Below are 26,951 nucleotides of genomic sequence, written 5' to 3'. Positions count from 1 at the left end.
ATTTCACTTTCAAACATATAACCACTCAACCATCTAAGTTCTCTATTAGCAGGAATGATGATGGGATATGACAGCCTGAAAGCATTCTGAAATACTTACAATTGCGCTTCTGCGTAGTTTTTTATCCCATAATTATTTATGTTGATTGCCGCTGTAATTCCACATATAATAAAAGGAACTCCTCCACTAATCAGATAAAACCTGTTAACAGATAATATTTGACAGGTGAATTTTCAGTTGAATAGAATTCTTCATAAAAATGCTTTTTCATGCTTGAAATGGTGAGGAAAGCCCAAGTAACTTAGGTCGTTAACTTTAAATGCTCATTAAAATGAGAAATAAAAGAACATTAAAACATACAAAGTGTTTTAGGAAACAAGGTGTTCATCTTTATAATACAAGGTTGGGAGTATCTTTGCGATATGTCACTCAAAAACTGGAGTTCAACAAGCAAAATTATCACTTACATGTAAATTTTAAAAAACTCATATTAAATATGGAAGACATTTTAGAATATTAAGAAAGTATGAATGATAGCTATGGTTTTCCATTTTTATACAGAACACAAAATCATTTTATTCTGAATAGCTGTCGCCAAACCAAAACCTTGGAGCTAATCTCATTTTCTCAGGTAGTATTGCGACATTTACATAGGTATTTATTTAACTCTAGGGAAGAAAGAGCTTCAAGAAAAGAAACACAACTGAAGGGTCTATTAAACCAAAGAAATCTCTTTTTTTTACAGTCATTAACTCGGCAGCATCTTTCCAAACACCTCTAGTTGTCAGGAATTCTTTCCTTGAGAACTAATGACCTTCAGCAGAGCTATGGAGAAGAAGCCAAGTATTCCCACCAGCGGCCTAATCTAGGGGCAGAAAAATCACCAAGCATTTGACTTGAGACCCAGACATTGACAGAACAGGGCTAGGGAACACCTCCCATTTCCCAATTAAGCTGTTATTATGTTTAATACTGAATGAAAGCACAAGATCTAGGTTGCAGACTTGCTTGATTATGTCACTACACATGCTAGAACCTAGGATGGCGACAATGAAACCCTCCAGCTGCCAGTTGTTAAAAAGAGTCATTCCTCAAATGGGAGAGATAGGAAGCAGAGCCACTCCATCAGTTCTGCGGAGAAACCGGCTCCATGAGGCTCCAGCCCAACTTAGTTAAGATAAGAACTTTCGAGAATTGCTGCCCTTTTCCAATTCCCCGTTTCCCATTCTTTTTCCTCCTCTTTTGTGTTGTGTATTTTCGGTTGTAAACCTAAGGGCAGGGACTCTCATGCTTCTGGGAGCCTTTTCGATTGAAGCGCTGGGGGAAAATGGTCCAAATCAATCAGTTGTGGGTTTTCCTTTGTGGGCATCAAGGTATGGGAAATATTTTTCAGAAACTTGCTTATATATTAAGGTAAGGCTCTTTCTGAGACCATGTCCAAACATGTAATTCCATAACATACATAATGAAATTAAGTCAGATCAGTTTGGACAGGTGTCTCAGCAAAGTGCCCTCTGGTGGCACTCCTCTCCCCACTCTTTATGCTGATGGGTCCCAGTGGGATTAGCGGGTTGCAATGCTGGTTGCAGTGGCAGTGGCAGAGGCAGCAGTGCTGCAATTGACACACCATCTGGCTTGGTGCCACCATTTTGCTTTTCCTTTCACCATGTGCTGGAATGGCATTGTGAGATGGAAATTAGAGCAGTATTTCAAGCCACCTGGGACATCAGCTGGGCCACTGAGGTCCAAGCACAGCCTGGGCAGGGTCTCTGAATGTATGCCAATGTTATAATTTTGAGAGGAAGGGGACTAATTAATAGGTGACCATCTTTCAGGGCACTGCTCTCTAGCTCATAGCATTAAACCACTATTATTTTACAAGGACATGTTTGCCACTGAGTCTGTACTAGTAAATGACAGATTCTCAGAAAAGCTGCTGTTGTGGCAGGAAGCATAAATGGAATCCAAGGATGAATTGTAAGATAAGGTTACCAGACGTCCCCATTTCCAGGGGACAGTCCCTGGATTTACAGATCAGTCCCATACAAAATCCATTGTAGTTGAAAAGTGTCCCTGGATTCATTGAAAAAAATCTGGTAACCTTATTGTAAGAACCTGATTAATGGACTGCACAAGAATTACTGCCTGTACGTTGTTCTCCTCGTTTTGCATTGCCACCCCTCTGCTCCACCTCCTAGTAATATTCTTTTGCAACTTGCATGCAATTAAATAGTGAAGGACATGATATCGCACACTTAACTGGTTAAATACCACTTGCTTAATTCTTCGAACCAAATTCATCCAAGTGCATGGAATGTATGTTAAATTGTCACAATTAAGCAGCAAATAATTACCACGCTCTATCATTAAGCTAAATCAGTTTCCTAGGGAATGTATCTTATAAAAAAGACCCATCCTAATGTAACTCCCACAAATTCAGCTTAGTACAGCCGATGAGAATTCTACATCTGAGCAGAATTCTCCCCAAAGCACTTTCCACAGAAAAAGCTGTTGTGACAGTCTTTGATGCCATGACACCAAAATACCCAGGTTACACAATGCTGTTTTATAAGCTTCAGCTTGTAAAGGGGTTTTAGTACTTTCACTCACATCCAGACCCTAGTGATGGGTCTCTATTTATTTATTTTTTTAATGTATTTTTCAGTATTTCTATGCTACTTTTAAACTATACTAGTTCTCAAACCAGTTCACAATAATGAAATCAGTTTTATAGCCAGGTGATGCTTCCCCCACTGTAAGGGACCCAGATTCCTCCATTTAAAAAATATACACTATTGGAAAAAAAAAAATTAAGGATCACAAGATAAGGGTTGTTGTTAGGATCTATGTCAGGGTCAGCAAACTTTTTCAGCAGGGGGCCGGTCCACTGTCCCTCAGACCTTGTGCAGGGCCGGACTATATTTTGAAGGGGGGAAATGAACAAATTCCTATGCCCCACAAATAACCCAGAGATGCATTTTAAATAAAATGACACATTCTACTCATGTAAAAACACACTGATTCCCAGACTGTCTGCAGGCTGGATTTAGAAGGAGATTGGGCCAGATCCAGCCCCCAGGCCTTAGTTTGCCTACCCATGATCTATGTAATTTTGAGCTCCTAGGAGAGACAGTGGGATTGAAATAAAATTACTGCAGCTTTGATTGTTATGAAATTAGAACTGGCAATGGACACTGCCTCTCCACATGCAAAAGTATGAGAACACCACCCAGTCAAACACCTTTTCAAATACCACATTGCACTTCCAATTAGCTACTATCTCTATAATCCAAAATAAACACGAGGAGTTCTAAGATGTAGACATTGAAAGACTTGATGTTTGTATGATTGATTTTATATTTTCTTTCCTTCTAGAACTGCAAGGTCCAACGACTTAAGCCAGCAACAATATAGTAGCTTACAGGGAGTCCCAAACACCAAACAGCCACTCAAATGGCAGAGCTGGTCCATGAACAATGCACTAGGATCACCTGCCTAGCTAAATAGTAAGCTATGTTTAATTCCAAACAGCATGTTAAATACATGTTTGTATTTAAGGTACATTTTTTAAAATGAAGATTGCATTATCGGGGGATGGGTGGGTTATGAGATCAGAGCAGGCATGGAGGAGGAGTTTAACCTTTTATGCCCCTGCTGCAGGCCTAAGGAAAATCCATAGTATATCTTTAGGGGCAAATCGGGTCCTCCCTTAAAGAGGGCACATGTTGCAGTGAGACCTGGCAACCAAACCCTGTCTTGTGGGTGGGTATGATTGAATAGCCACAACACCCAATTGATAGGTCCCTTGATGCAGGGTTTAACCAGGCCAATGGGACGCAGGCTAAACGGATCAAGGGATCAAGGGACCTATATATACCCATGCACGTGACCCAGAGCTGCCTCTTTCAGTGCGTGGATCGGAACACCCGCCCACCTCTCCTTACTTTTAGGGCTGTGCGCTTGACCTTGCTATGCCATCATGTGTCGTCTGTTGTTGGGACAAGGGCACGGCAGGAATTTCCCCACTTGGCTGATTGGCTGGTGCCATTTGGGTTTCGCCTGCCACGTAGCAAATCGTCACAACTTGTAAGGTTGAGGATAGGCTCTGGTTCAGGTGATAGGGGGAACGCTCTCACCATCTCTATGTGAAGGGTATTCTGTTAAAGGAATTCAGGGACTCAATGGTTTGGTCAAGCCTGTGAGGGGGTTGTGCCCGTGCCTGAGTCCAGGGGGACATCTGTGTGGTGGACATCGCCTGTTCCCGGCTTTCCATCTATCTGGGTGTTCACCCTAGGCTGACCTATGCTGGTGCCCTGGGTCACTGCTACCTGCAATGGTGCAGGGAGCTAGTCGAAGTGAGTGGAGCTATGAAACCACTCATTTGCTGTAATCAATAAAGTTGTGGCCTAAATTCTGCCAAAAAACAAACCAAAATTTGAGTCTTGTCTGAATTTATTTAAGGGGGAGGTTTAAAGGTCTGAACTCACAAATCCTCCATTTGCACTCAAGGTCTGAGCCTGTGCAGAAGCCACTAAGACATTCGTCCAAAATGAGCTTGAATGCCTTCATATTACCAAATCTGTGGGAAGAGGTGAGGTAAGAATTCAACAAGCAACTAGCCCATTCAGATGTAAAAACATTTTCCTACTTTGAGCTCTGAACATGCTAAATGAAATAATACAGTTGTACCTCAGGTTACATACGCTTCAAGCTACATACGCTTCAGGTTACAGACTCCGCTAACCCAGAAATATTACCTCGGGTTAAGAACTTTGCTTCGGGATGAGAATAAAAATTGTGCAGCGGCGGTGCGGCAGCAGCGGGAGGCCCAATTAGCTAAAGTGGTGCTTCAGGTTAAGAACAGTGTCAGGTTAAGAATGGACCTCCAGAACGAATTAAGTACGTAACCAGAGGTACCACTGTACCTCATTCTGAGCTTCATATGTGCCAAATATTGATACTGCTCAGGTGTGTTAGACAGCATGGAACAGTGAAATGTGCCATTCATTATAGCCATCTCCACCCTGTGGCTCTTCTGCTCCTTTGCTACACATGAGAAAACACATCCTAGAAATTGTACAGAGTGAAGTTGAATGCATTCAATGTATCTGAGCTGAACTGCATTGATATCCAGCCCAGCACTCTGCCCGCCCTGTCTCATTGCCAAAAGAAAATTAAAATACTGTCTGGAGATGACAGGCTGTACGAATGATTCCTCACTGTACTACCACAGCTCTTAAGGGATTGAGAAAGAAAAACAACAACAACTCTGAGATATACGGAAAAGAGAAATGCCAAATGATAGAAAAATAACATGCTCAAAAGCAGTAAAGGAAGAAACAAAAGATTGTGAAGGAAATAGCTTTCTTGTAGGAAAAAGATAAGAGGTAAGATAAAGGCAAGTTCTAAAGCAAATAATCTAAACCCCACATCATTCCTGTTGTGCACAACTTACTTAAATTAACAGATTCACATCAGCAAATGTGAAATTGGACTAGTATGAACTTCAGTTTCAGAAGAAAATTTGTGTGAAGTGAGAGGGAGAAAAAAACAGATTTACAGCCCAATCCTATGTACGTAAGGCCCATTGTTACAAAGGATTACAGTCCTAAACTGAAAAATTCTGTGTGATACCAATGGAGAAATTGAAAATAAGATATTTAAATACGAGGGAAGCAAGAAGGAGTAGAAAACTCTTAAGCAGGTGAGGTTATGGGTTGTTAATTGGATGAAAGAAGGTACTAGGATACAGTATGAAAAACCCAAAATGATTTGTATGCAGAATTGACTGCCCATTGCTCTTTGAGAGAAGCAAAACCAGTTGTTCTTCATAAAAGATTTCATAATCTATAAGGGAGTGTAAGGACAGACAAAAACCTACATTAGGGAATGTATTTAAGGTGCAATTTCACTGAAAATGCAATCTCATTTTGGATAGAAACTCTGCAACAGCATACCAGCGCTACTGCACAGCTCCCATTTGTTCCTTAGCAGATTGCACCCTAAATAAGTAGTGATTGGCTAAAATGATTCAAGATCTCCAATAAGACCTATAAGAATAGGCAGTTCACCAGATGGATTTGACAGATGTTTGCACTAGAGAAAATATGTTTGCATACCACCATGAACCACTGCATTCAATTGCAAACAATTAGGCTTTCCAAAAACGTTGATGCCTTGTGTAAGAATAAAACTAGAGGTGTTTTTAATAGTATAGATCGAATCTTTCCATCCAACCCTAGAGAGGTCTTTACAACATCAGACAGCAAAGACCATTCCACTTTTTGTCCCTGTGTCAGTGCAAAAATAATAATAAAAATGTCACTGTCCCTTCATGTCACTGAATACCATCCTTCTTTAATCATTATGAGACAGGGGAATTCCAAATCACAGACCACTTTTCTTCTGCCATTCATGTTGATAAATAGGATGTGATTCAAGTTGTTCTCATTGCATTCAAGGCTGTTAAATAAAACCAAACATCTCAAAAAGTTGAAGATGTGACTCTGTGTCACTTTTGGCTATTTACGCACGGTTGCTTCAGCCTGATATTTACTTGTTTATCTGTAAACTGCCTTTCAGGGCTATACAGCTTTCTCAAGGCATTTCACATCATAACACAAAGTAAAACAATAATATACACATTTTACAATAAGAGTAACAATTCGGTTTATTTCACCAACAGAAAAACAGAAAAGCAAAAATTAAAACAGCAATAGGGATTAAAGTATGCTTAGTGGACCAGTCTCAATAAGTAAATAAGAAAGCCATGTCTTCACAGTTCATTCAGCAACAATCTGCAAGGGAGATCCACAGAAGGGAGTCTGATAATGATGGGGCCATCACTGAAAAGTCATTTCTTGTAACAGCTAACCAGCCTGCAAGTGGAGCTTCCATAGGCAATCTTAAAGGTTGGGAAGGTTCAAATGGATGCAGCTGAGTTTTAAAACAAGCTAGTTCCAAGCTGGACTGGGATTTAAAGGTTCTTACCAGCACTTTCAGTTGAGTCTGGAAGTGCAATGGAAACCATTTTGTCAGAACTGAAGTCATATACTTCAGTTGCTTGGTCACCACAAGCAACTAGGTACTGTATTGTGCATCAGCGGAAGCTCCCAGACCCTCTCCAAAGGCAGTTCCTCACAGTGTGTGTTGCAGAGTAGAGTCTACTCTGGTGGTAATACGCACACTCAACATCAGATCAGTTTGCCAAATGTAAATGGTAGAGCAGGACCTTCTCAACCCTTCCCACAGCGCCTCTCCTCAAAGACAGAAGCAACATCCTCACCAGAAAGCAGAACAAAGAAGAACCCTGGGATGTCCTCAAATAATGTCACAGCATTTAATTCTCCTTGTGGGGGGAAAGTGGTGCACAGGTCTGCCAACTGCTCCTCGGTAATTTGCACAGTCGTAACCAACTCTGCTCCTTTTCCTCACGTGAGCACGGCTTTATTGAGGTAACACACTCCTGGCTGCAAGTAGTCAACAGTGAGCAGAGGCAGCTGTGGCAGTAGAGACTCAACTGAAATTAAGAAGCCACAGCAATGTGGCAAGCAGAATTAGACAGGGTGGCAGTTGCTGGAGAACTGCCTTCCCGAAGTGTGTTGGTGATGAGAAATAGCTTAGGGGGTTAGGGGTGCTTATTGGCCATTCCAACTCACTTGCCACCTGAGGCAAGAGTCTCATTCTACCTCATGAAAAGGGCTGGCCTTGAAGTCCCTAAATCCCTGATCAAGACTGTCATAACCACAGCTCTGCTGCGCCCACCACCAACACCTTTCACAACATATTTCATAGTTTATTCATGTTTTCCCCTTGTTATCCTAAACAGTACAGTTCCTTATTTTTCCAGCCACCCACCTTCTCCCAGTTTCTTTCCCACTACCCTCTTTAGGTGTAGCATTATCACTGCTGTCATTAAGTTATTTTTTTAAAAACCCGTCCTGAAGTCTACAAGCTCCTCTTTATTATGCATTTAAGAAAAGTAAGTTAGCAGGCCTCGGGATTTCTCCCTTTCGATACATATCCCAGTGTGGTACTGAATTCTACAGGACAATACATTTCTAAAACTACCAAAGAAATGAAAAACAAAATGACATCAATGATCATTCTACAAAACCATACACTTTTATTCACATGTGACATTTTAGATGGATTGCCTCTGGGTTGCTTGGACTCGGTGATAATCCTTAGATTCTCAAACCGAAACCATGTGCTTCTTCCAAGCCTCAGGTGCTGCTTCATTGTTTTAAATGGAGACAGCAAGACATTTAACACAATGTCCCCTATAGCACTCTGAGAGCTCACAAGGGTTTTGTTTGCCCTGTAGCAGATGGAAGCTAGAGGAAATCCAGCTGAAATGTCACATTCAAATATGAACACGGGTTCTTTCAAATATGAAAAAATAAAATAAAATTGCAGACATTATGGCATTGTTATCGTCACAAGCAACTATCTGAAGGATGATGAAGCATATTACCAGAAACTGGAAGCCTACAGGCAAAGAAGTGGATGTTTAGCTTAAATAGATATGTTGAAATCAGACTTCAACACTACTTTTCAATCTCTGCTTCACCATTAAGAGTGGCCAGGTCACAGGGCTGTCGTAGTGATGGGAGAAGATGTGCTTGGCGGAATTCTTTCTCTCATGTACTTCTTAGAGGTGCTCACAGTCACAAGACTTACAAAGCTCCTTTCCCCATATGGGGATCAAACCTGCAAGCTTGGCATTATCGACACCATGCTCTGACCCTCGCCACTGCAGTCCTTGTCCTCACCACAACTAACCTTGCTGCCACAATGTTCTGGGGTGCAGGGGGGTGGAAAAAAAAAGGTAAGTCCTATTGGCACAAGCTGAAGTCCAAAGTGAAAGAGGGATGCCATAACTGGATACCAGCCTAGGTCTTACTGAGAATATATGGAAAAGAGCCACAGTGAGTGCAAAGGGGGGGAAAAGGTGTGCAGCAGATCGTAGCAACTCAGTGCTTCTTGTCTTGGAAAATCAAGCCTTTTTCCAAATCAGCTTATTGAATCGCACAGCCCCTTGTGAAGTCCACAATCCTTATCCTAGTCCTACATAAATATATATCATGAGTACATCTGAACTAATTCTGAACTGATGAATAGGCTTGACACATATTTATTCTTCCTCACCCTGAACATATAAAATGATGAAAAGAAAAGATAATACCATCCAGCTTTACAACAGCCGAGAATGTTAGATATTTCCATTCAATAGGTTTCCAAGGAAATATGCTTATGTAGACCACAGAACAACAACAGCGACAAGCCTTTCTATCTACTGCCCCAAATTCTACCCATGGAAAATCTCTTGTAACTCATTATAACTACAGAAGATTGGAGGCACTGATATGATGGCTGGCCTCCTTGCCTTACCCAAAGGTTCTTTCTTTCTGTTGACGGTGCTCTGAGGGAAACAACAAGAATTAATCCTGACAACCTTAATACACTATCCACTTCTATGAATGTTTTAGAAGGTTTGCCAGAGAATGTCATATAGACGAAATTTCCCCCAGCCAAACAAATGGAGCCTGAACAGAAATGCTTATTTGGAAACTTTCCCTCTGGGTTCAGAACTACTGCTGCTCTAGTGTTCCATCATATTTGCAGCTGTTTCAGCAGGTTTTCAATTACTTTGGCCCAATCAGCAAGAGCCAGTGGTTATATTCTGACCACATACGATGCACACTAAACATTATGGGGGGTAAAGGGTATATGATGACTGGCTTTGGCTGACTGAATGATAATGCAGTTTACCCTGCTTTTTGTTTTTTAAAGCCCACTATGTTCCAAGGGTAACATGTGAGATATATATAAATCTACGAAAGCATATATATATATATATATATATATATATATATATATATATATATATCACCTTGTTACTAGTGGGGAGCAGGGCACAACTTCCTAACTATATGCATCATTCATAAATGTTCCACCTGCCCAGGAGTTTTTGATTTTCAAAAGTTTTCCTATCAAATAGAAAACTTAAATGGGACAAGAAAAACAACAGTGTGTGGAATTGCACATAAGATTAGTCCTGCCCAGAAAAACTGTGAAGTCTTGGAGGACTTGTAGAGACTAACCTATTAAAGAATGCTTCAAGGGTGCAATATCCTGCCTTACAGCAAGGAGTTAGATTTGATGACCTACTTGGTTTGTTGCAGCTACAAGATTTTACAACTCAAATGTTCTGAGTTTACATTAATCTTCTTCTATTACCTTTTTATTGAAATTTCAATGCAGCACTGTGGCACTCAGCAAAGAATTCAAAGGCTCTGCCATTCCAACATAAAGCGATACAATGGTGATTGAACTGCAACTATGAAAAATATATAATTCCCCAGTACCTTTTCCAGCAAAAGCAAGTTCTAACATGTTTCTATATCACATCTATTGTGATGAGGCAGCAACTTTGGCAACCTTAAGGAACTCCAACTTCCAGGCTTTTCCAGACTTAATTTTTAGAGCACACTGCTCAGTATTTCTGCTTTTAATGTTTGTTTAACATTTTATTGTTTTTTACTGCATTTTGATAATATGCACTTACTTTTTGGCTTGCGATTTTATTAGTACAATTAGTGCAATTTGTACAAATTTGTTATATTAAGTAGCATCTAAGTTAAAAACACACACACAAATGCTAGAGAACTGCTATCCTAGCTGTCTTGATTTGTCAGAGGTGAGAGTAGACCAAAAACTTAGGACAGAGCTTTCCAAACTTATAATGTTGGTGACACACTTTTAAGACATGCATCATTTTGTGACACGGTAATTCAGTTTTACTAGCAAACTGGAGTTTAAACTAACCCCTTTCCACCCCTGGCAGGAGTGCAAGGAGCGTTCGTGTGACACTACAATGTCACAACACACAGTTTGAAAAACTTTGCACCTCAGGAAGTCCAGCAGGAATCTGGTTGAAGTAAACAATGCCAGCTGGTGATGATGTCATGGGGAGATGACAGAGAAATAAAATATCAATTCAGTTAGGGTTATTAAAAGCAAATTTCTGAACAAAGAAGGAGAACGCCAAAGTAGTAAGTTAATAAATAAATAAGTGTCATGTGTGTGTGTGTGTGTGTGAGAGAGAGAGAGAGAGAGAGAGAGAGGAGAGAGAGAGAGAGAGAAGAGAGAGAGAAGAGAGAGAGAAGAGAGAGAGATGACCCATTCATGTCCCTTCCTAGTTGTTTGTTCATGTAGGTTCGAAGTAGCATTATACTGACCCACATCTTCACGGTTAGTCTTCTGTTCCAGCACCAAAGCTGCATTTGCATTGTTCCTATTCTGGCAACAGATGAGTATGTGTCTTGCCTCTACAGTATATGCCTTGCCCTTTCTGTTCTGAATTCCTGTCTGCATGTTTAGTCGACGGAAAGAAAATGGCTTTATTTTTCTGGTTCATTCCCATCCAAAACTTTTCAAGAACAACATGATCCATGCTGCTTTGAAATTTGTTTCCTTTGACACCACAATTCTGATACATCACCTTTTATCTAACTGCAACCATACACGAACAGATGAAGACTTTTAGCTTCTAAGAACAGTTATTATTGCCTCTGACCTCACTATTCATTTATAGTAATCTCGGGATTGCAACCAAACTCCCGGTAAGCATCTTAAATCCAGATACTCAGAAGGAGAAAAGGAGCAACCTGAATACAATACTAGATTTATTATTTGGGACACTTCTCTGGTTCTTTTGCTCAGTTCTTTTTCAAGCCTAGATTTTACAGCCTGCCGGAAAGACAGCTGAGCCAGAGCTTTGCACGCTATTTCTCAGGTGAATTTATTTTTGGCTGCTTCACTTTTCGTTTAGTATGTGCAAGGTGACTTGACATACACTTGCTGATTTATGGGATAGATTTATAAACATGGTAAGTTACAGGTTGATGGGAGAGAGAAGACTATGTGATGGAGGACTAAGCAAAGGTCAAGTGCCAGTTCAAAAAAGAGGCTGCTGCTGCTGCTGAGTTTGTAGGCTGATGAGATTAAAGCAAACCCCAGTAAAGGTGATATACAGCAAGCAACAGGAAGATTTAACACGCAACATGTCAACTAAATAAAATACTAAAATATCTGTGCAACAATTCACAATGCATCTTCAGCTAGGCTCTACCTTTTTATCAATAGCAGCTCATTGCTAGGAGCAATAGTAGATCATATTGCTAGACACAAACAAGATCCTTGGATGAGGAACTGTTTTGCTACGCCTTCATTGCTACATAGCTTATTGTGAGAGAGACACCATAAAATGTGGGGGGGGGGAGGAATGCGCATTGTTATGAGTTGGGGGGTCAGTCTTGATGGTCTCTGTGGATCCCTTCCAGGCCTTTGATCCTGTACCCAGCAAGGGATAGAGTCCAGTGGAAGAGGCTGCTGAATCTGCCAAGCCAGTTCCTTTGTTAAGGTACTGGTTTTGTTGGCTACTTAAGTGTCCTCACCAGAACCCCTAAATATGAACTAGGTTACAAGAGTCAAAACTAAATGATGGCGCACTCCAGGCTAATGGATGGTTTTTCCTCCACCCTCCTCAGCTCGGTGCTACATAGGAGAACAACAGCCAGAGTTGTGTATGAGTGAGTTGGAAGCAAGCTGGATGCTGGAGACAGAGGGACACATTTTGCTCTGTGCTGAGCATAATACGGACTTTGGGGGCTTCTCTCTAACCCTCCCATAAGCTGCGAGTTGCCTTCATAAGGATTAAAGGCTCATTTATACAAATCTTGGCCAGCACTGAGAAGCCAGCTTGTGGGAAATTTATATATGCTCACTTGAATTAGGTTGCATAAAAAGTTGCAGATGCTACACATCTGTTAAGCTATAATATGGGAGAAATTAATCCAATAATAAATTAGTTCTGAAAAAATAAGGTCCTTTTGGAGGAAGTCAAAACTGCTTGAAATATTTACTGTGCCGTTCCATTGCTCTTACTATTTACAAATTGGACAAACGTATAAGGAAAACTATATTATAGGGGGGAAATCACAGGTGAAAGACAGAGCAAAGTTAGCATTTAAATATCAGAGAGCTTCTATGTGAGTTCAATGAGATTTCTTTCCTTATGCATTCTGGACATAGCCAACATGCTTAAGTTGAAGCTGCTCAAGATAGTTGGAAAACACGGTACAAACCATAATCAGCAGAGTGAGATTTCCTGTCTGTCAGGTTTTGCATGCATTTATTCATAAAGTCCATCCTTCTGCTTTTTTTAAAAAAAAGCTGCATAAAAATGCATTTAGCACATTTAATCACAAAACATGAATTTTTGTAGTAGGTTCCCCTCCTCCAAAGCACATGTGACCTACATAGATTACTGGATTACGACAGCCATATATGTAAGATCATGTGCGGTTGTGTTTTAGGGGACCTTCCATAGCTCTTAAGCTCTGGGCAGCAAATCAGGATTTTAAACAGATCAAGGACATGTTTGCTGTGATGCAGAGGGAAGCGAATAACGTTAGTATAGGAACCGAAGGCTCACCAGAGATGGGAAGCAGACACAGGAACTGCAAAGAAAAGCCACTGCAGCAATGTTTGAGAAACAGATTTGGCGTTCTGTGGCGCAGTTTATGGTTGTGCTCATCATTCCCTTTCCCTTCATCCTTCCTCCCTTTTACTCTGGTATGGCACAAAGGGTCTCTCCCGAGGCAAGGTAGGGATCCAGGCTTGTGGTGGGGGCATTGCACTATGGAAATATTAAGGGCATGAGAAGAGTACTGAAGGATCAGGCCAAAGGCCCATCTAGTCCAACCTTCTGCTCTCACATATGCCTGTGGGATGCCAGGAGGAAGGACCTGAGGACAACAGTGCTCTCCTCCCTTGCAGTTTCCAGCAACTGGTATCCAGAGGCATATTGCCTTGGACAGTGGAGACAGGTCCTTCAGTTAGAGTGACTAATGGAACCCATAGCAGAATAATAGCAATAGTAGTAGTAGTAGTAGTAGTAGTAGTAGTGATAATACAGTGGTACCTCAGGTTACATACGCTTCAGGTTACATACGCTTCAGGTTACAGACTCTGCTAACCCAGAAATAGTACCTCGGGTTAAGAACTTTGCTTCAGGATGAGAACAGAAATCGTGCTCCAGCGGCGCGGCAGCAGGAGGAGGCCCCATTATCTAAAGTGGTGCTTCAGGTTAAGAACAGTTTCAGGTTAAGAACGGACCTCCAGAATGAATTAAGTACTTAATTCAAGGTACCACTGTAATAATTTATTGTTTATATGCTGCCCATCTGACTGGGTTCCCCTAGCCAATCTGGGTGGCTTCCAACAAATGAAAACACAATAAAACATCAAACATTAAAAACTTCCCTATGCAGGGCTGCCTTCAGATCTCTTCTAAAAGTCACATAGTTGCTTAAGTCCTTGACATCTGATGGGAGGGCGTTCCACAGGGCGGGTGCCACCACTGAGAAGGCCCTCTGCCTGGTTCTCTGTAACCTCACTTTTCTCAGTGAGGGAACTGCCAGAAGGCCCTAGGAGCTAAATCTCCAGGCTAAATGATGGGGATGGAGCCGCTCCTTCAGGAATGCAGGGCCAAAGCCATTTTATGGCTTTAAAGGTCAGCACCAACACTTTGAATTGTGCTCGGAAACGTACTGGGAGCCAATGTAGATCATTTAAAAGCAGTGTTATATGGTTCCAGTGGGTGCTCCCTGCCACTAGTATGGCAGCCACGTTCTGGATTAGTTGTAGTTTCCGAGTCATCTTCAAAGGAAGCCCCATATGGAGCGCATTGCTGTAGTTCAAGTGGAAGATAACAAGCACATGTATCACCCTAGTGAGACAGTGTGCAGGCAGGTATGGTCTCAGCTGGCATACCAAATGGAGCTGGTAGACAGTTGTATTTGACACAGACGTGACCTGCGCCTCCATGGACAGCTGTGAGTCCAAAATGACTCACAGGCTGCGAACCTAGTCCTTCAAGGGCACAGTTCAGGACCAGGGAGTCCCCCACACCTGCCTGCCCCCTGTCCCCCAGAAACAGTACTTTAGTCTTGTTGGGATTCAATCTCAATCTGCTAGCCACCACCCACCTCCCAACTGCCTCCAGACATTCACACAAAATCTCTGACATGCAAGCTGTATTACCTAAATAATAATAATAATATAATCTTTCTGCTTATCTTTCTCTTTCTGTTTCTTGGGAATTACAAGAACGTTCCAGTTCTGTTCAAAATGTTAATTTCTAACAGTGGAATGGTTGAGATTCTTAATGTAGGCAATTGGTACTTTTTCTCCTAGAAATTTAGCTACAGCAATACAGAGTTATCTAAAATTCAATTGCAGCTCCAGCTCAGCAGCTGCTGCATCATCAGGCATTAGTACACCTTGAGAAAGTCAATAACCATCACGATGTCCTTCTGCTTTCAAGTGAGGAGAAAAGAACCATTAACCTATCTACCCCCATCAAGGCAAGAAATTCCTAAATTGCCTATTTAATACAATGGCATTTTGGAATGGAAAACAAAACATGCAAAAATAATGCTAATAATAGGTTTTGTGCCCTTAAACTCACATCCTTTAAGTCACAGCTTGCAATATATCACTGTGTCAATCTTACGCAACCACTAAGAGAATGACTTTGTTATTAAATGGAATTCAATGGAGAAAAAAACCACCCTCTATTAAAGACAAACATGCATTTAAAGTGGTTGTGACTCACATTTGCTGTCCCCCAGTGGAGGCTGGTTACTTAGGACAACTGGGGCACTGCCCCATCACATGGAGTTTAAAGAGGAGGGGGAAGGAATCGAAACTTTCCCTCAATAATAATAAAAAAACAAACCAACACTGTTTTCTGTTTCCTGCAAACTCCCAAGTCTATCATTTGAGCTGCTGCAGTAATTTCTGTCAACCTTCCATTATCTGGCCAATCAGTGTTTGGCCCAAGGTCTCACAGTGAGTTTCATGGGTGGTGATTTCAGTCCTGTTCTCCCAGACTCTAGTCCAACTTATTCCATATTCTGGAAAGTAGTCCTGGAAGTGAATAACCTGGAGGAGGGAAATAATCTTTCCCCATAGACCTGGATGTTTAGGGCAGCCATTGTTAACAGTTACGTGTGCTGCCCACTGGTCCCATCTAATCGGCATCCCAGGTCCAAGGTCCACCAACCACCACTACTACAGCCTAAGGAACAAGCCATCCTGGGCTCCTGTGGGAGGAAGGCGAGATACAAATTTAATTATAAGTAAATCAAATAGATATACATTTGTGCTCAGAGCTAAAAATGCATATTAAAAACCACTTCTACCACACTTTAGAATATGTATCTATCTTCACCCTAAGAATTAAATATGGGCGTATGGAACAACTGAAACACCAAAGTATAGAAATGAATCATTGAGATACTGGAGAAATTCAGGCATAATGTTCCTGACTCAATAACTGAATTCTATTGAGGGAGGAATGAGCAACAAGCCCTTCTCCTTTCTCTTGTCCAGATGCAAAGGACACTTCCAGATTTGTCAAACCTCAATTTCCCCATGATGCCCAAACCAGGAAACTGTGGCTGAAGCACTCCCTACAAACCAGAACTGCAAACCACAATTTGGTCCTGCTTAGGAATCTTGCAAAACCACAGCAAAGCCACCATTTCACTTTCCAGTGAAAAATTATGGCTGTGGTCTCTGGCCATCTGCTGACTTGAGTGTTTTGCCCTTCAATTTTATATTCATTTAACACCCGTGCTATAAGTAGTCAAGAGGTTTTCAAAGGGCAAAGTGTTAAAGTAAATGCCAGCAAGTGCTTTGTTGTATTTGAAAAAGGTTTTTGTTTGCTAGTTACCAAATAGCTGTAGAAAGTCACAGGAATTCAAAAAGCAGTTCTGGAGAGCGCTGTGTGTGTGCGCGCGCACACACACACACAGAACATATGTATATACACATGAACACACATTCAAACCCCTTTGGATCCCACCTACTTTTTGTTCATGTACCTATTCATTCATTTATTGTTCCACTAGACTACTAGTACCGAAAAACTGTAAAGATAAAAGCAACTTTTGCCTGAATATTTATTTTTTAAATTTCATTCCCACTTCATCCAAGGATCACACAGTGGTTTACAATTTTAAAACACAGAACTATACAACACAGTAATATACAACACCGCTCCACCCCACCCAGTTTAAAAGACCACAGATTAACTAGCCAAAGGCTGGGGAGAAGATGCATGTTTTTTTGCCTGGTGCCTAAAGATGCATAATGAAAACACCAGGCAAGCCTCCCTGGGGAAAGCATTCCATAAGCGGGGGGCCACCACAGAGAAGGCCCGTTCTCGTGTTGCCAACCTCTGGGCCTCTTGTGGCCCACAAACAAAGGTTATTAGATGGTGATTGCAGGGTCTGGGCTGGTTCATATGGGGAGAGGCAGTCCTTGAGGTATTGCAGTCCTGAGCCGTTTAAAGCTTTAGAGGTCTAAACCAGCACTTAAATTGGGCCCGTGAATGAATTGGCAGCTGGAGCAGATGGGTCAGTATTGTTGTTATATGCTCTAACGGTCTTACACCGCTGAGCAACCTAGCCACTAAATCCTGTACCAGCTGAAATTTCTGAATCTTCAGCAGCAGCCCCAAGTCTAATTTAAAGGATAGATCTCTCAGGGGCTGGGTGTCACTGAAGGTGAGTGAAGCCAGAGATGTGTCCTGACATAATCTAGAATTCTGCATAGAATTCCAAATCCTATGCAGGTCTACTCAGAAGAAAGCTCCACTGGAATTTATGGGGTTACTCTGTATACAGAGGATTTTAATATAACACACCAAAATAAGTACTATTCTGAAAGCGCATGAAAGTAATTCCTGTGCCAGAGAGAATGTGTGTGTTGATTACATATATGAGAATGTGAGTGCCAAAGCCTACCAATTTGTTCTCGGACAGCTGGGGGGCGGGGCTTATATTCAGCAAATCTTATAACCAGAAAGGACAGGAAGAAAGGAACTCAGATCGGAAGAATGGGGCAGTTTCAGAAAGTGTTGGGAGGCTGTGAAAGAAGAGACTGAAGCCACATGCAGTTCCCTGGTTGCTGGTTGCAGGTTGCCCACCTGCAAATTCAACTCACCCTTTATATAATTTATATATTTATTTCTAATATTTTTTTATTTTTCAAAGCAGTATGCTTTCATTTTAAGGTGTTTCTCATGGTAGCAATTAAAAATGTCATCAATTTAATTTATTTCTGAAGAGCACGGATGTGATAAAACCAAAAATACATTTTTAAAATGATACCTAAAGTTGTTTTTCTACCATTTTTTTTTAAAAGAGGAAAAAGAATGGTCATAGAGGTACAGCTCTCAACAAAAGAGATTGTTTGCAAAACCTCTACCCATCTTCCCTTCACATGCAAAATCATTGCATAGTTACATAAAGTTTGTGATTGATACTGACATTAAAGTTACGTGCCTAGGAAATTTAATGTACCACCATGAAATTTGTCATTTGCATTATAAAAAAATAGGTTATTATGCATGAAAGAAAATTATAGCTTAACACATAACATATATATAATACTGGTTCATTTCTTTAAACGTACCAGCTGACTCAATCAAAAATAGGAACTATAAGGGAAAGCAGCCTGTAATATGGAGGTTCAAATTATACCTGCCCTGACCATAGTGTATAACACAACCGATCTCCTTGATTCTACACATGCACAATTCCCCCTATAATAGTCTTCATTATAATGTGAAACTTAAACTGAAAATTATATGTTTTGCAACTTTAAAAAATTGCATATGCTGCCTATAGAAACCACACAGGCTCTCTGTGTATGCCACAGAAATCTTCCTACTGTGGCTTAAACTATATGTTATTCAGACTCTGGTGATTCTTTCATTTAGCATTTTTCAAAACTCAAGCAGGCTGGGCAGGCTGCAAATCTGGGTGAAGGAGGAGCGCCCAGTGCAGGGCTGCTTAACCCTTTTTCTGTCTCTCCCCCACAATTTCCCCCCTATGGCATACCCTCCAATGAAAATAGGGACGTACTAAGGAAAAGTGGGACATTCCAGGATCAAATCAGAAACCAAGACGGCTTCTGTAAATCTGGGTTTGTCCCTCGAAAATAGGGACACTTGGAGGGTCTGCCATATGGGTAGAACACCAGACATGGGAGATGAATTTTTAACTGAAAGAAGAAAGGGTTAAGTAGCCTCTCTCCCCCCACCCCTTTCCCAGCCAGATTGATCGATAGATGATAGATAGATATCTCCCCCCCCCTCTCTGTGTGTTTTAAAGCCAAATAAAGACTCATTGGACTCCATGTAGTAGTGTGAGCCTACGACTATTGTTTCTGTCAACGTGGAATAGCAGTGCTTTTAATGTATGGGGTGGGGGTGGTCCAGGGTAGATGCTCAATAAACAGGATATACATGGAGGATCCCAGGAACAGTTCAAGCTTGAAAATCAGTGTCACTGGACAGAGACTGTGGGTTGGGTTGGGTTGGGTTGGGTTGGGGGAGAAGTTTCCAAACAAATCCCAAGGTGCTTCCAGGCAATTTTCAGTAAGCAGAACAACCTGGACCAGTTGAATGGAGTGCTATTCAGAGCTATGGATATTAAAGAAAAAAGATTTACATGTCTTTTGCTATGAACATCAGTCTACAAAGTTCTCTAAACTGCAAGTAATTAAGGATCCTAAGGGGTGGGGGAAACCAATGGAAACAAAAACAGGCAAAAATTATATGTGCATTTTGCAATTATGCATTTTACATGCACAGTTGGAAGTGCTTCAGATAAGCACTACATAACAGTGGAAGCACAGATGGGGAAGTGGAATGTGTGAGAAAGTCAGAGGTACTGTCTGCAAAGCTCCTGAACTACAATGCATTAAATAACACCATCCTTTTACAGCACCCTTATGGATAGCGAAGTCAGAAGGCCAAAATGCCTCCTTCTATAAGCTCCTATAAACCACTACTAACCACAGCTGTTTCCTAGACACCCAGAAGATGATGAGAGCAGGATGCGTCGCAAGAGAGAAGAAGCAAACTCAAAACCAAGAACCAGAAAAGAGTAGTGTAATGAAGGAGCGTGTGAAGGAAATAAGTAAGAGACAGAGTGGAAGAATGGACACCATTCGTCCATGTCACTTTCAGTATATTTTCACGAGGTACCAGGATGATCTCTTGTACACCAAAGGCAATTTTGGGAATTGCCTTACAACGGGTTTTGCATATTCCTTCTCTTTCAGGTGAGCAGCCAACATTTGCTAGAATGCATCTTCACTGGTAAACTGGCTTGTCTTCTTGCAAATCAGCAGAATATTCAGAAGTGCTGAAACTGGAAAGGCTGCCTGCTACCATTTCATGAAAATGTTCTATGTAGGAAAGGAAGCTGCAGTGTTGGGAAGGTTCAAGCTTTGTCTATGAGATATTCCCATTAATTCCACTGGCTTGTGAACAACAAGAAACAAAAAGTGTGGGGAGATTACGGTACACAGAATTGCTGCCACAATGCTGTTGGGATAAGGCTTGGGTTTGCAGGCTGATGGGGGCGGAGAAGGAAACAGAGGAGGTGAGTCTCGCTTTTCTGCTCCAACTGCAGTCAGTTTGGAACGGAGAGCAAGGATGCCACCTTTCCCTCCAACCATCCTGAGGAGGAGCCCCAGCGGAGGCTGAGGAGCACTTTGATCAGCCATGGAGGGAGGCTGAACAGGAGGTGACAGAGACTCAACAGGAGCCTTTGCAGATGGGAGCAGACTCATGAGCATGTTTGCAGTGCATGCTTGCAACCCCATATTTCCACAAGGCTTGTGAGTGAGCATGCCATGCCTCACATTTAAAAGCTTGGTGGGAGCGGCAGGGAAACTTGTTGAAACATCTTCACTGCTTCCATCCAGTTCTGAACTTCTTAACCCTGCTCCAGAACTCCTGAATTGTATCTCCTGCTGACAAGCCTGTTCCGTCACTTGCCTGAATAAAGATCTATTTCTTACTTCCAAAAGCCTCTGTTTGTGTGTTTTGGGCAAGAGCCAGGAGAAAGGCCAGTCCCTCAGGTGGCTTGTGTGTGTGTGTGTGTGTGTGTGTGTGTATGGCTACAATAGCTTCAAAATCTCAATTGGACACTATTAGTCAGGCTGATGAGCACATACTGTGACTCATAAGAAGCATTACTCATTTCTTTTGGACCCTATGCAGCCAGAAATAGCCCAAGCTTCGCATGAATCTGAACTACAGACGTCCATTGTTCTTCAATGGAAGCTAAATCATGCTGGGAGGAACACTTGCAAAGCAGCATCTCTTTAACAGCCATCAAGAAAAATAAGCTCCAAATGGCTTTGGCTGAATGAAGTCACTGCTCCCCCTTTTGGCAGTGCAGTCCAACAACAAGAAATTTATCATTCTGATAGCCAAGACAGTATCCGGCAGGTGAATATTCAAAAGCAGGCAAAATCTTTCAAAAGTGATAAGCAGGGTGGGGATGCTCTGGGAAGAGGACTCCAGCTTGTTCCTTAGCCCTACACCACCTTCCCCATTTCCTCCATTCATCATTCTCAAATTAATGGATGGGAGGCGCCAATGATGGATGGAAGAGGCAAAAAAGTGGGAGACCCTTGATCTACCACCTCTTTTTCCTCCTGTTCACTACTGAACATTCCCAAGGGAACAGGAGGAGGCAGCCCTGTTTATGCAGGTCCATTCATGCCTTATAATCACTGAAGCAATAACTGCAGTGCTATTAGAAACTCAGGTAAGGAATTCTTTTACCTGCCTACTATACCAAGCACATAGCCTGACTTGCAAGTTCCCCTTTAATTCTTCCCCAGGGAGGGTTCTGACCATCCCCTTCCTTTGCCTTTTATAGGAAGCTCTCAAAGCTCATATCTTGCCTCCCTTGTCAGACAGGCCTTTCGTCATAAGGGGGCTATTATTTTGTGAGAGTCCTCTCTAAAGAGAAGAAGAAAGCAGAAAGCAGAGGATTGTGTCGAGAGAGGGGAGCAAGGACCACAAGATGTATGTTGATGATGCTCCCCTCTGCTCATTTCCCCCTCTCCTTCTTCTTCCCCATCTTATACCCTGTTATTACATACATAGTTGTACCTTGGAAGTCGAACGGAATCCGTTCCAGAAGTCTGTTCAACTTCCAAAACATTCGAAAACCAAATCACAGCTTCTGATTGGCTGCAGGAAGCTCCTGCAGCCAATCAGTAGTTGTGGAAGCCCTGTCGGATGTTTGGGTTCCAAAAGAACATTTGCAGACCGGAATAATCACTTCCAGGTTTGCGGTGTTCGGGAGCCAAAACGTCCAAGTTCCAGGGTGTTATGTACTGAAGTGATGTTCAGTGATAGGATAGTTACAGAAAATGGTTACTGTTGCATTCTAGTGGAGCTCTATATAAGCAGGCTGGCTTAACCCTTCAGTTCAGTTCTGTTTTGGCCTGTGAATAAACAAGAGCTGTTTGAAGAATCGCTGTGTCGTCTGATATGTTCACCCACAACTTAACACAGGGCATTCGGATCCAAGACATAAGCAGGAAGAGAGTTAATTTCCCTCCCTGCCCTCCAAGTGTAATTATGCTCCTCTAAGAACACTGTGTCTCTAGAAAGCAAAGTTAATAATGGTAACAAAAGGGGGAGGATAAGAAGTGTTTCCTTCCTAACACATATACCAGTCATTATGAAACATATACCAGTCATTTTTTTTTAACCACTGAATAACTGCATTAGGTTAATGTATCAAATCCGCAAAACCCAAAATTAACAGGTGAGAGGTCTGACGGTAGCAATGAACCACTTGGGCATTCCTCCCCCATATTTCTATAGTACATAAAGTAGAACTTGTGGATCTCACACCAGCTGAAAGCTGTGCTCAAATCCTCTATAACATATGAATTAGCTCTCAGCAGCTTTCAAAGACACTTGGGTTTTAAAAGGGAAAGGGCCTAATTTCTACTCTAAATGAGAAATTGCTACTATCATTTGACAAAATATGCAGCTCTAAGCATGCTGCTTCCTACAAATTAAATGGGATTTTTCTTTAGTGAACACATCTACTATTGCCATTCCGGAGAAAAAATGACAGGAAAGCCAGAGCATTGGACTCAGCCAGTAGTGCTGTGGTGAATTATTATCTGATTTTGTGGACTACTGGTTATATTAATTGTTTTAAGTTGTGCTTTTGGGATTTCAAAAGGAAGTTGAAAGGGTTATTTATACATCTGTAGTGAACAATCTCCAGCATGTTGGTTGCTGCTGCTGCTTTTTTGTCCATATAGAGCTTCTGAATTCAAATAAATAATACGTGCATGAAGGAACTGCATGTGTATTTCTAGCTCCACATCAGTGCAACACCTGAATCTAAATACCTGGAGGACTAGATGCCAGTTTTCACTAGACTCAAAATGTCTCCAAAAGACTGCAGGCAGATTTGGCACACTTTAGATTTGTCAGAAGCTGGTCACGTAATAAAATACATCATAGAGGAAAGGAGGGACAGGAAGGCTACAATGGAGGAAGAATTTGAACGTGAAAATGTTGTGAATATTTTTTTCCTAGTGCATTTCAAGTAAGCCAAGTACTTTATTTCATCCAAAATCATAATAACTGCTTTAGGGAGATTATTGTTTCGAAAAGCAAAGCTTAAAGAGACTGACTTGCCAAAAGACAAATGCAACCCATTTAAGATAGATATTATTTTAGCAATTCAGGAGCAATAACAGTTAAAGGCATAAACAGGATTTATAGAAGTCAACAAGTGCAAGTAGGCAAGTATTTTTCCATGCCCTCACAGCTCAAATTATATTTGCAAATGTCCTCTTAAATAGTCAACAAAGCAGTTGAAACATCAAATAATTTCATCCATAAGAAAACTTGGTAAACATTTTGATCAAAAAATATAAAATCTCAGATGACCATGCAGGCTAGCTTTTGCTAAAGCAGACTTGTGGCAATTCACACATGCATTTGGGGTAGCATAGTTTAATTCAATTAAATTTAATGCAACTATTTTAGAGCAACTCAAAAATCCACAGGAGCCCATAAGTCTTCAATGAGCTGGAAGATTGCTATATCTCAGCATTCTGTTTCAAGTCAGGTCAGATACTACAGTATAAGGCAGAAGTGGTGCATAACTAAGGAATATGGAGAAAATACAATGGTGGAGTAGCAGTGGCAGCTATCCCTTGGAGGGAGCCAAATGAGGCTTTGTTTTTTGGCTCCTCCTGACAGACCATGGTTAGAAACCTGAGTCAGTCTGTAGAACAAAATGGCGGAAATGTCCTAGAAGCCCTGTAAAAACCATCTTGGTAATATAACCCTGGGACTAATTGGTGTGAGCTGTAACAGGAGATCATATAAGCTTATCTGCTTGCTTTGAAGGCTGAGGTTTGGTTCAGTTCATTGGGAAAAGGGAGGTTTCTCATGATGCCAGTCAACTAATTCCTTTATCCAAGAGATGGATGAGAAGGGGCCTTGAAGCCAGAGATGAGTTAATTGGACTACTGTTGCCAGCATAAGTAGCACTTTAAAAAGTGCTACAAAGTTCCACTCACAGGACAGGACTTTCAGATCCTCTTCTTCCTGCAGCACCCCTAATGTCTGCTCTGGAACATTGGGGGAACCACCAGAAGAGATTGAGGAGGGAGAGCGTGAGGGGCTTCAAGGGGCAGTAGATAAAGGGCAGGCAGAACCATGCTCACATGAAGCTGGATTTAGACCTAAACAACACTGAATATTTGATGAACATTCAACATCAAAATCACAGAGGATTTTGAAGAGAATCTGTAGGAGAAATTTTGTTTCAGCCCTTATTTTAGTATTTCAATCTGATAGCGTAAGAATGCAGTTTGAGAGGAGCATATCTGGGGTCATCTTGATATTTCCATGTTTATGTGCAGTAACAGTTGAAATGAAGTGCTATGTTAAACAATTGGTTACATATAATCCATGAACTTGAATTCAGAGTTCACCAATATCACCTCTCCTTCCTACGCAATCTTCAGCTAAAGGATCTCTGCCAGCAAGAATGGCAAAGACCCCTGCATGAAAACACCGAGAGCTATTTTCCAGTCAGAATAGGCAGTTCTGGATGTCTCGGTGTTATTAATGTTCAGAGGTCCACATAATGTTTTCTGGTCAGTTCTAGCACACGGGAATCTGGTTTCATTTCGGATTCAAGCTATCTCTCTCTACATGAGCTAGCTCTGGTGCACTTTCTTAGCCTCTGAATAATCTTACAGACAGTAGCTTGTTCTTTGGGGTTAGTGAGGAGAGAGCTTAACCACAAGCCGAGGTTTGAACGACATAATAAGCCAAACCTTGGTTTAGCTCATTGTGGTATGGCACTAAAAACATTTGTGGAGGAGCAAAGTGTTTGCATGTTTCTCTCTGGGAGCCTGCACATTCATGCAATCCCTGTAAGATATAGTTTGGTTTACCATGCTGTGCAAATGAGGTCAGTATAAGGCAGCTGTTTATATCATTGTAACCAGATTGCAAATACCTTTAAACCAAACTACTAAAAGTTTAGTTCCATCATACAAATTGTCAGAAAATACAATTTATTATATTATATTTAATCTTTATCCATAACTGACACTTTTTGTTTAATATACTGATTTGTGATGCCAAGAACACAGAAAAAAAGAGCATTCAAACAGCTATTTGTGGAATGCTATAATTTTTAATTGATTGTCCTCTGGTTCAAGCTTTGTAGCAAATATTCAAAAGGCCGCATGATTCTTCAGCTCAAATTCCTTGGCAAGTATTTTATATTTCAATCCAAATGTTAGAAGGGTTGCTCAAAGTCGGAGAATTATGTCTAGAAGCAGCTATTATAAACTGTGTCCTTATAATGACTTCTGCTATTCGAGAATATGCAAGCCTGCAAATGTATAAGAATTACTAAAAATGTCTATTGTTCATTAATGAATTACACTAATTGCAGCACAATTCAAAATGGTCTAAAAATACACATCACAATTACTGTCACAAGCGAGGAGCTCATTTAAAGTGTTCATTGGCTATGATGAGAAGCATGTGAATTAACATCAGAGACATAAGTTATATTTCCTGTTTTGCTTTTGTATTGATGATAGAGCATTAATTATCCAACCATAGATATTTGCTCTGCACTATGAGGCTTCAATTATTCACCACTCTAAGAGGGAAGATATTCTTGAAGCTAAGGATTTTTTCCTGGAAACCTATGTAACCTGGAACATTGGAATTATCTTTTCCTTATAGCCTCTCACTTGAGGAGAACACAGTAGGCTTTGGAAAATAAACTGTTGACTGAACTACTGAACTACACTGAACAAACCACAATTCTGTAAGCCATGAATGTTTTTGCCTGGCCCAAATTTGCAACTGGTGGCTGTGAATGTCTTTATCATGTATCAGTTAAGGCTCAATACTGTATTATTGAATCCTGAAGTTGGTTCTCTAAATACATAGCAATACTTCCTAGAACAACCTCAACTCTAGACAATGTGTGCTTTTAAACTGGTGCTATATTGGGGTGGGATTCAATCACATACCAACAATTTCAGGTTGTGCAGTTACAGTTGATTGGAAAGTCCTGAGCAACAAATTCACTGCCCTCAACAATTTTTTGAGATAAGGAAATGGCTGAATTACATTGGAAAGTATATTAGCTTTGACGTGATCTAACCTTTCTGCAAACAAATCAGGATGGATGCTCAATCAACAGGTCATCCGAAGGTGCTCAACACCAACCAAATTCAATTTCAAATCAAATATTCCAAATGCTTTCCCCCCCTCATCTCCTCTTACCACATGTTCTACCATAAATTTGTAACTAATTTAGTAAAATACTCTTTAGCTTATAAGTTGATACAGACAATCAGATGCTTCTCTGAAGGTACTTTGGTCATCTGAATGGTTTCTAAGTGCCGATAGATTCTTGGCAATTCCCTTACAAAGACATGCTGAGTACAGTGGTACCTCAGGTTACATACACTTCAGGTTACAGACT

At 41.1% G+C, this 26,951-nt stretch overlaps 1 protein-coding gene across 2 annotated transcripts in view; it reads right to left on the bottom strand.

Annotated features, from left to right (window-relative positions):
• ADGRA1 (adhesion G protein-coupled receptor A1) overlaps nucleotides 1–26,951 on the bottom strand; it is a 302,973-nt gene that overhangs the window by 8,369 nt on the left and 267,653 nt on the right. For both annotated transcript variants that reach the window (XM_081912622.1, XM_081912623.1), the window contains one exon: nucleotides 100–201. In XM_081912622.1, coding sequence (XP_081768748.1) covers nucleotides 100–201 — 102 coding nt within the window. The remainder of the gene's footprint in view (nucleotides 1–99; nucleotides 202–26,951) is intronic.

Source organism: Podarcis melisellensis (assembly GCF_964234715.1).
Source record: "Podarcis melisellensis genome assembly, chromosome: 5".
In the NCBI taxonomy this organism is placed as follows: domain Eukaryota; kingdom Metazoa; phylum Chordata; class Lepidosauria; order Squamata; family Lacertidae; genus Podarcis; species Podarcis melisellensis.
Note: the sequence above shows the minus strand (reverse complement) of the source record. Positions and strands in the feature narration are given on the sequence as shown.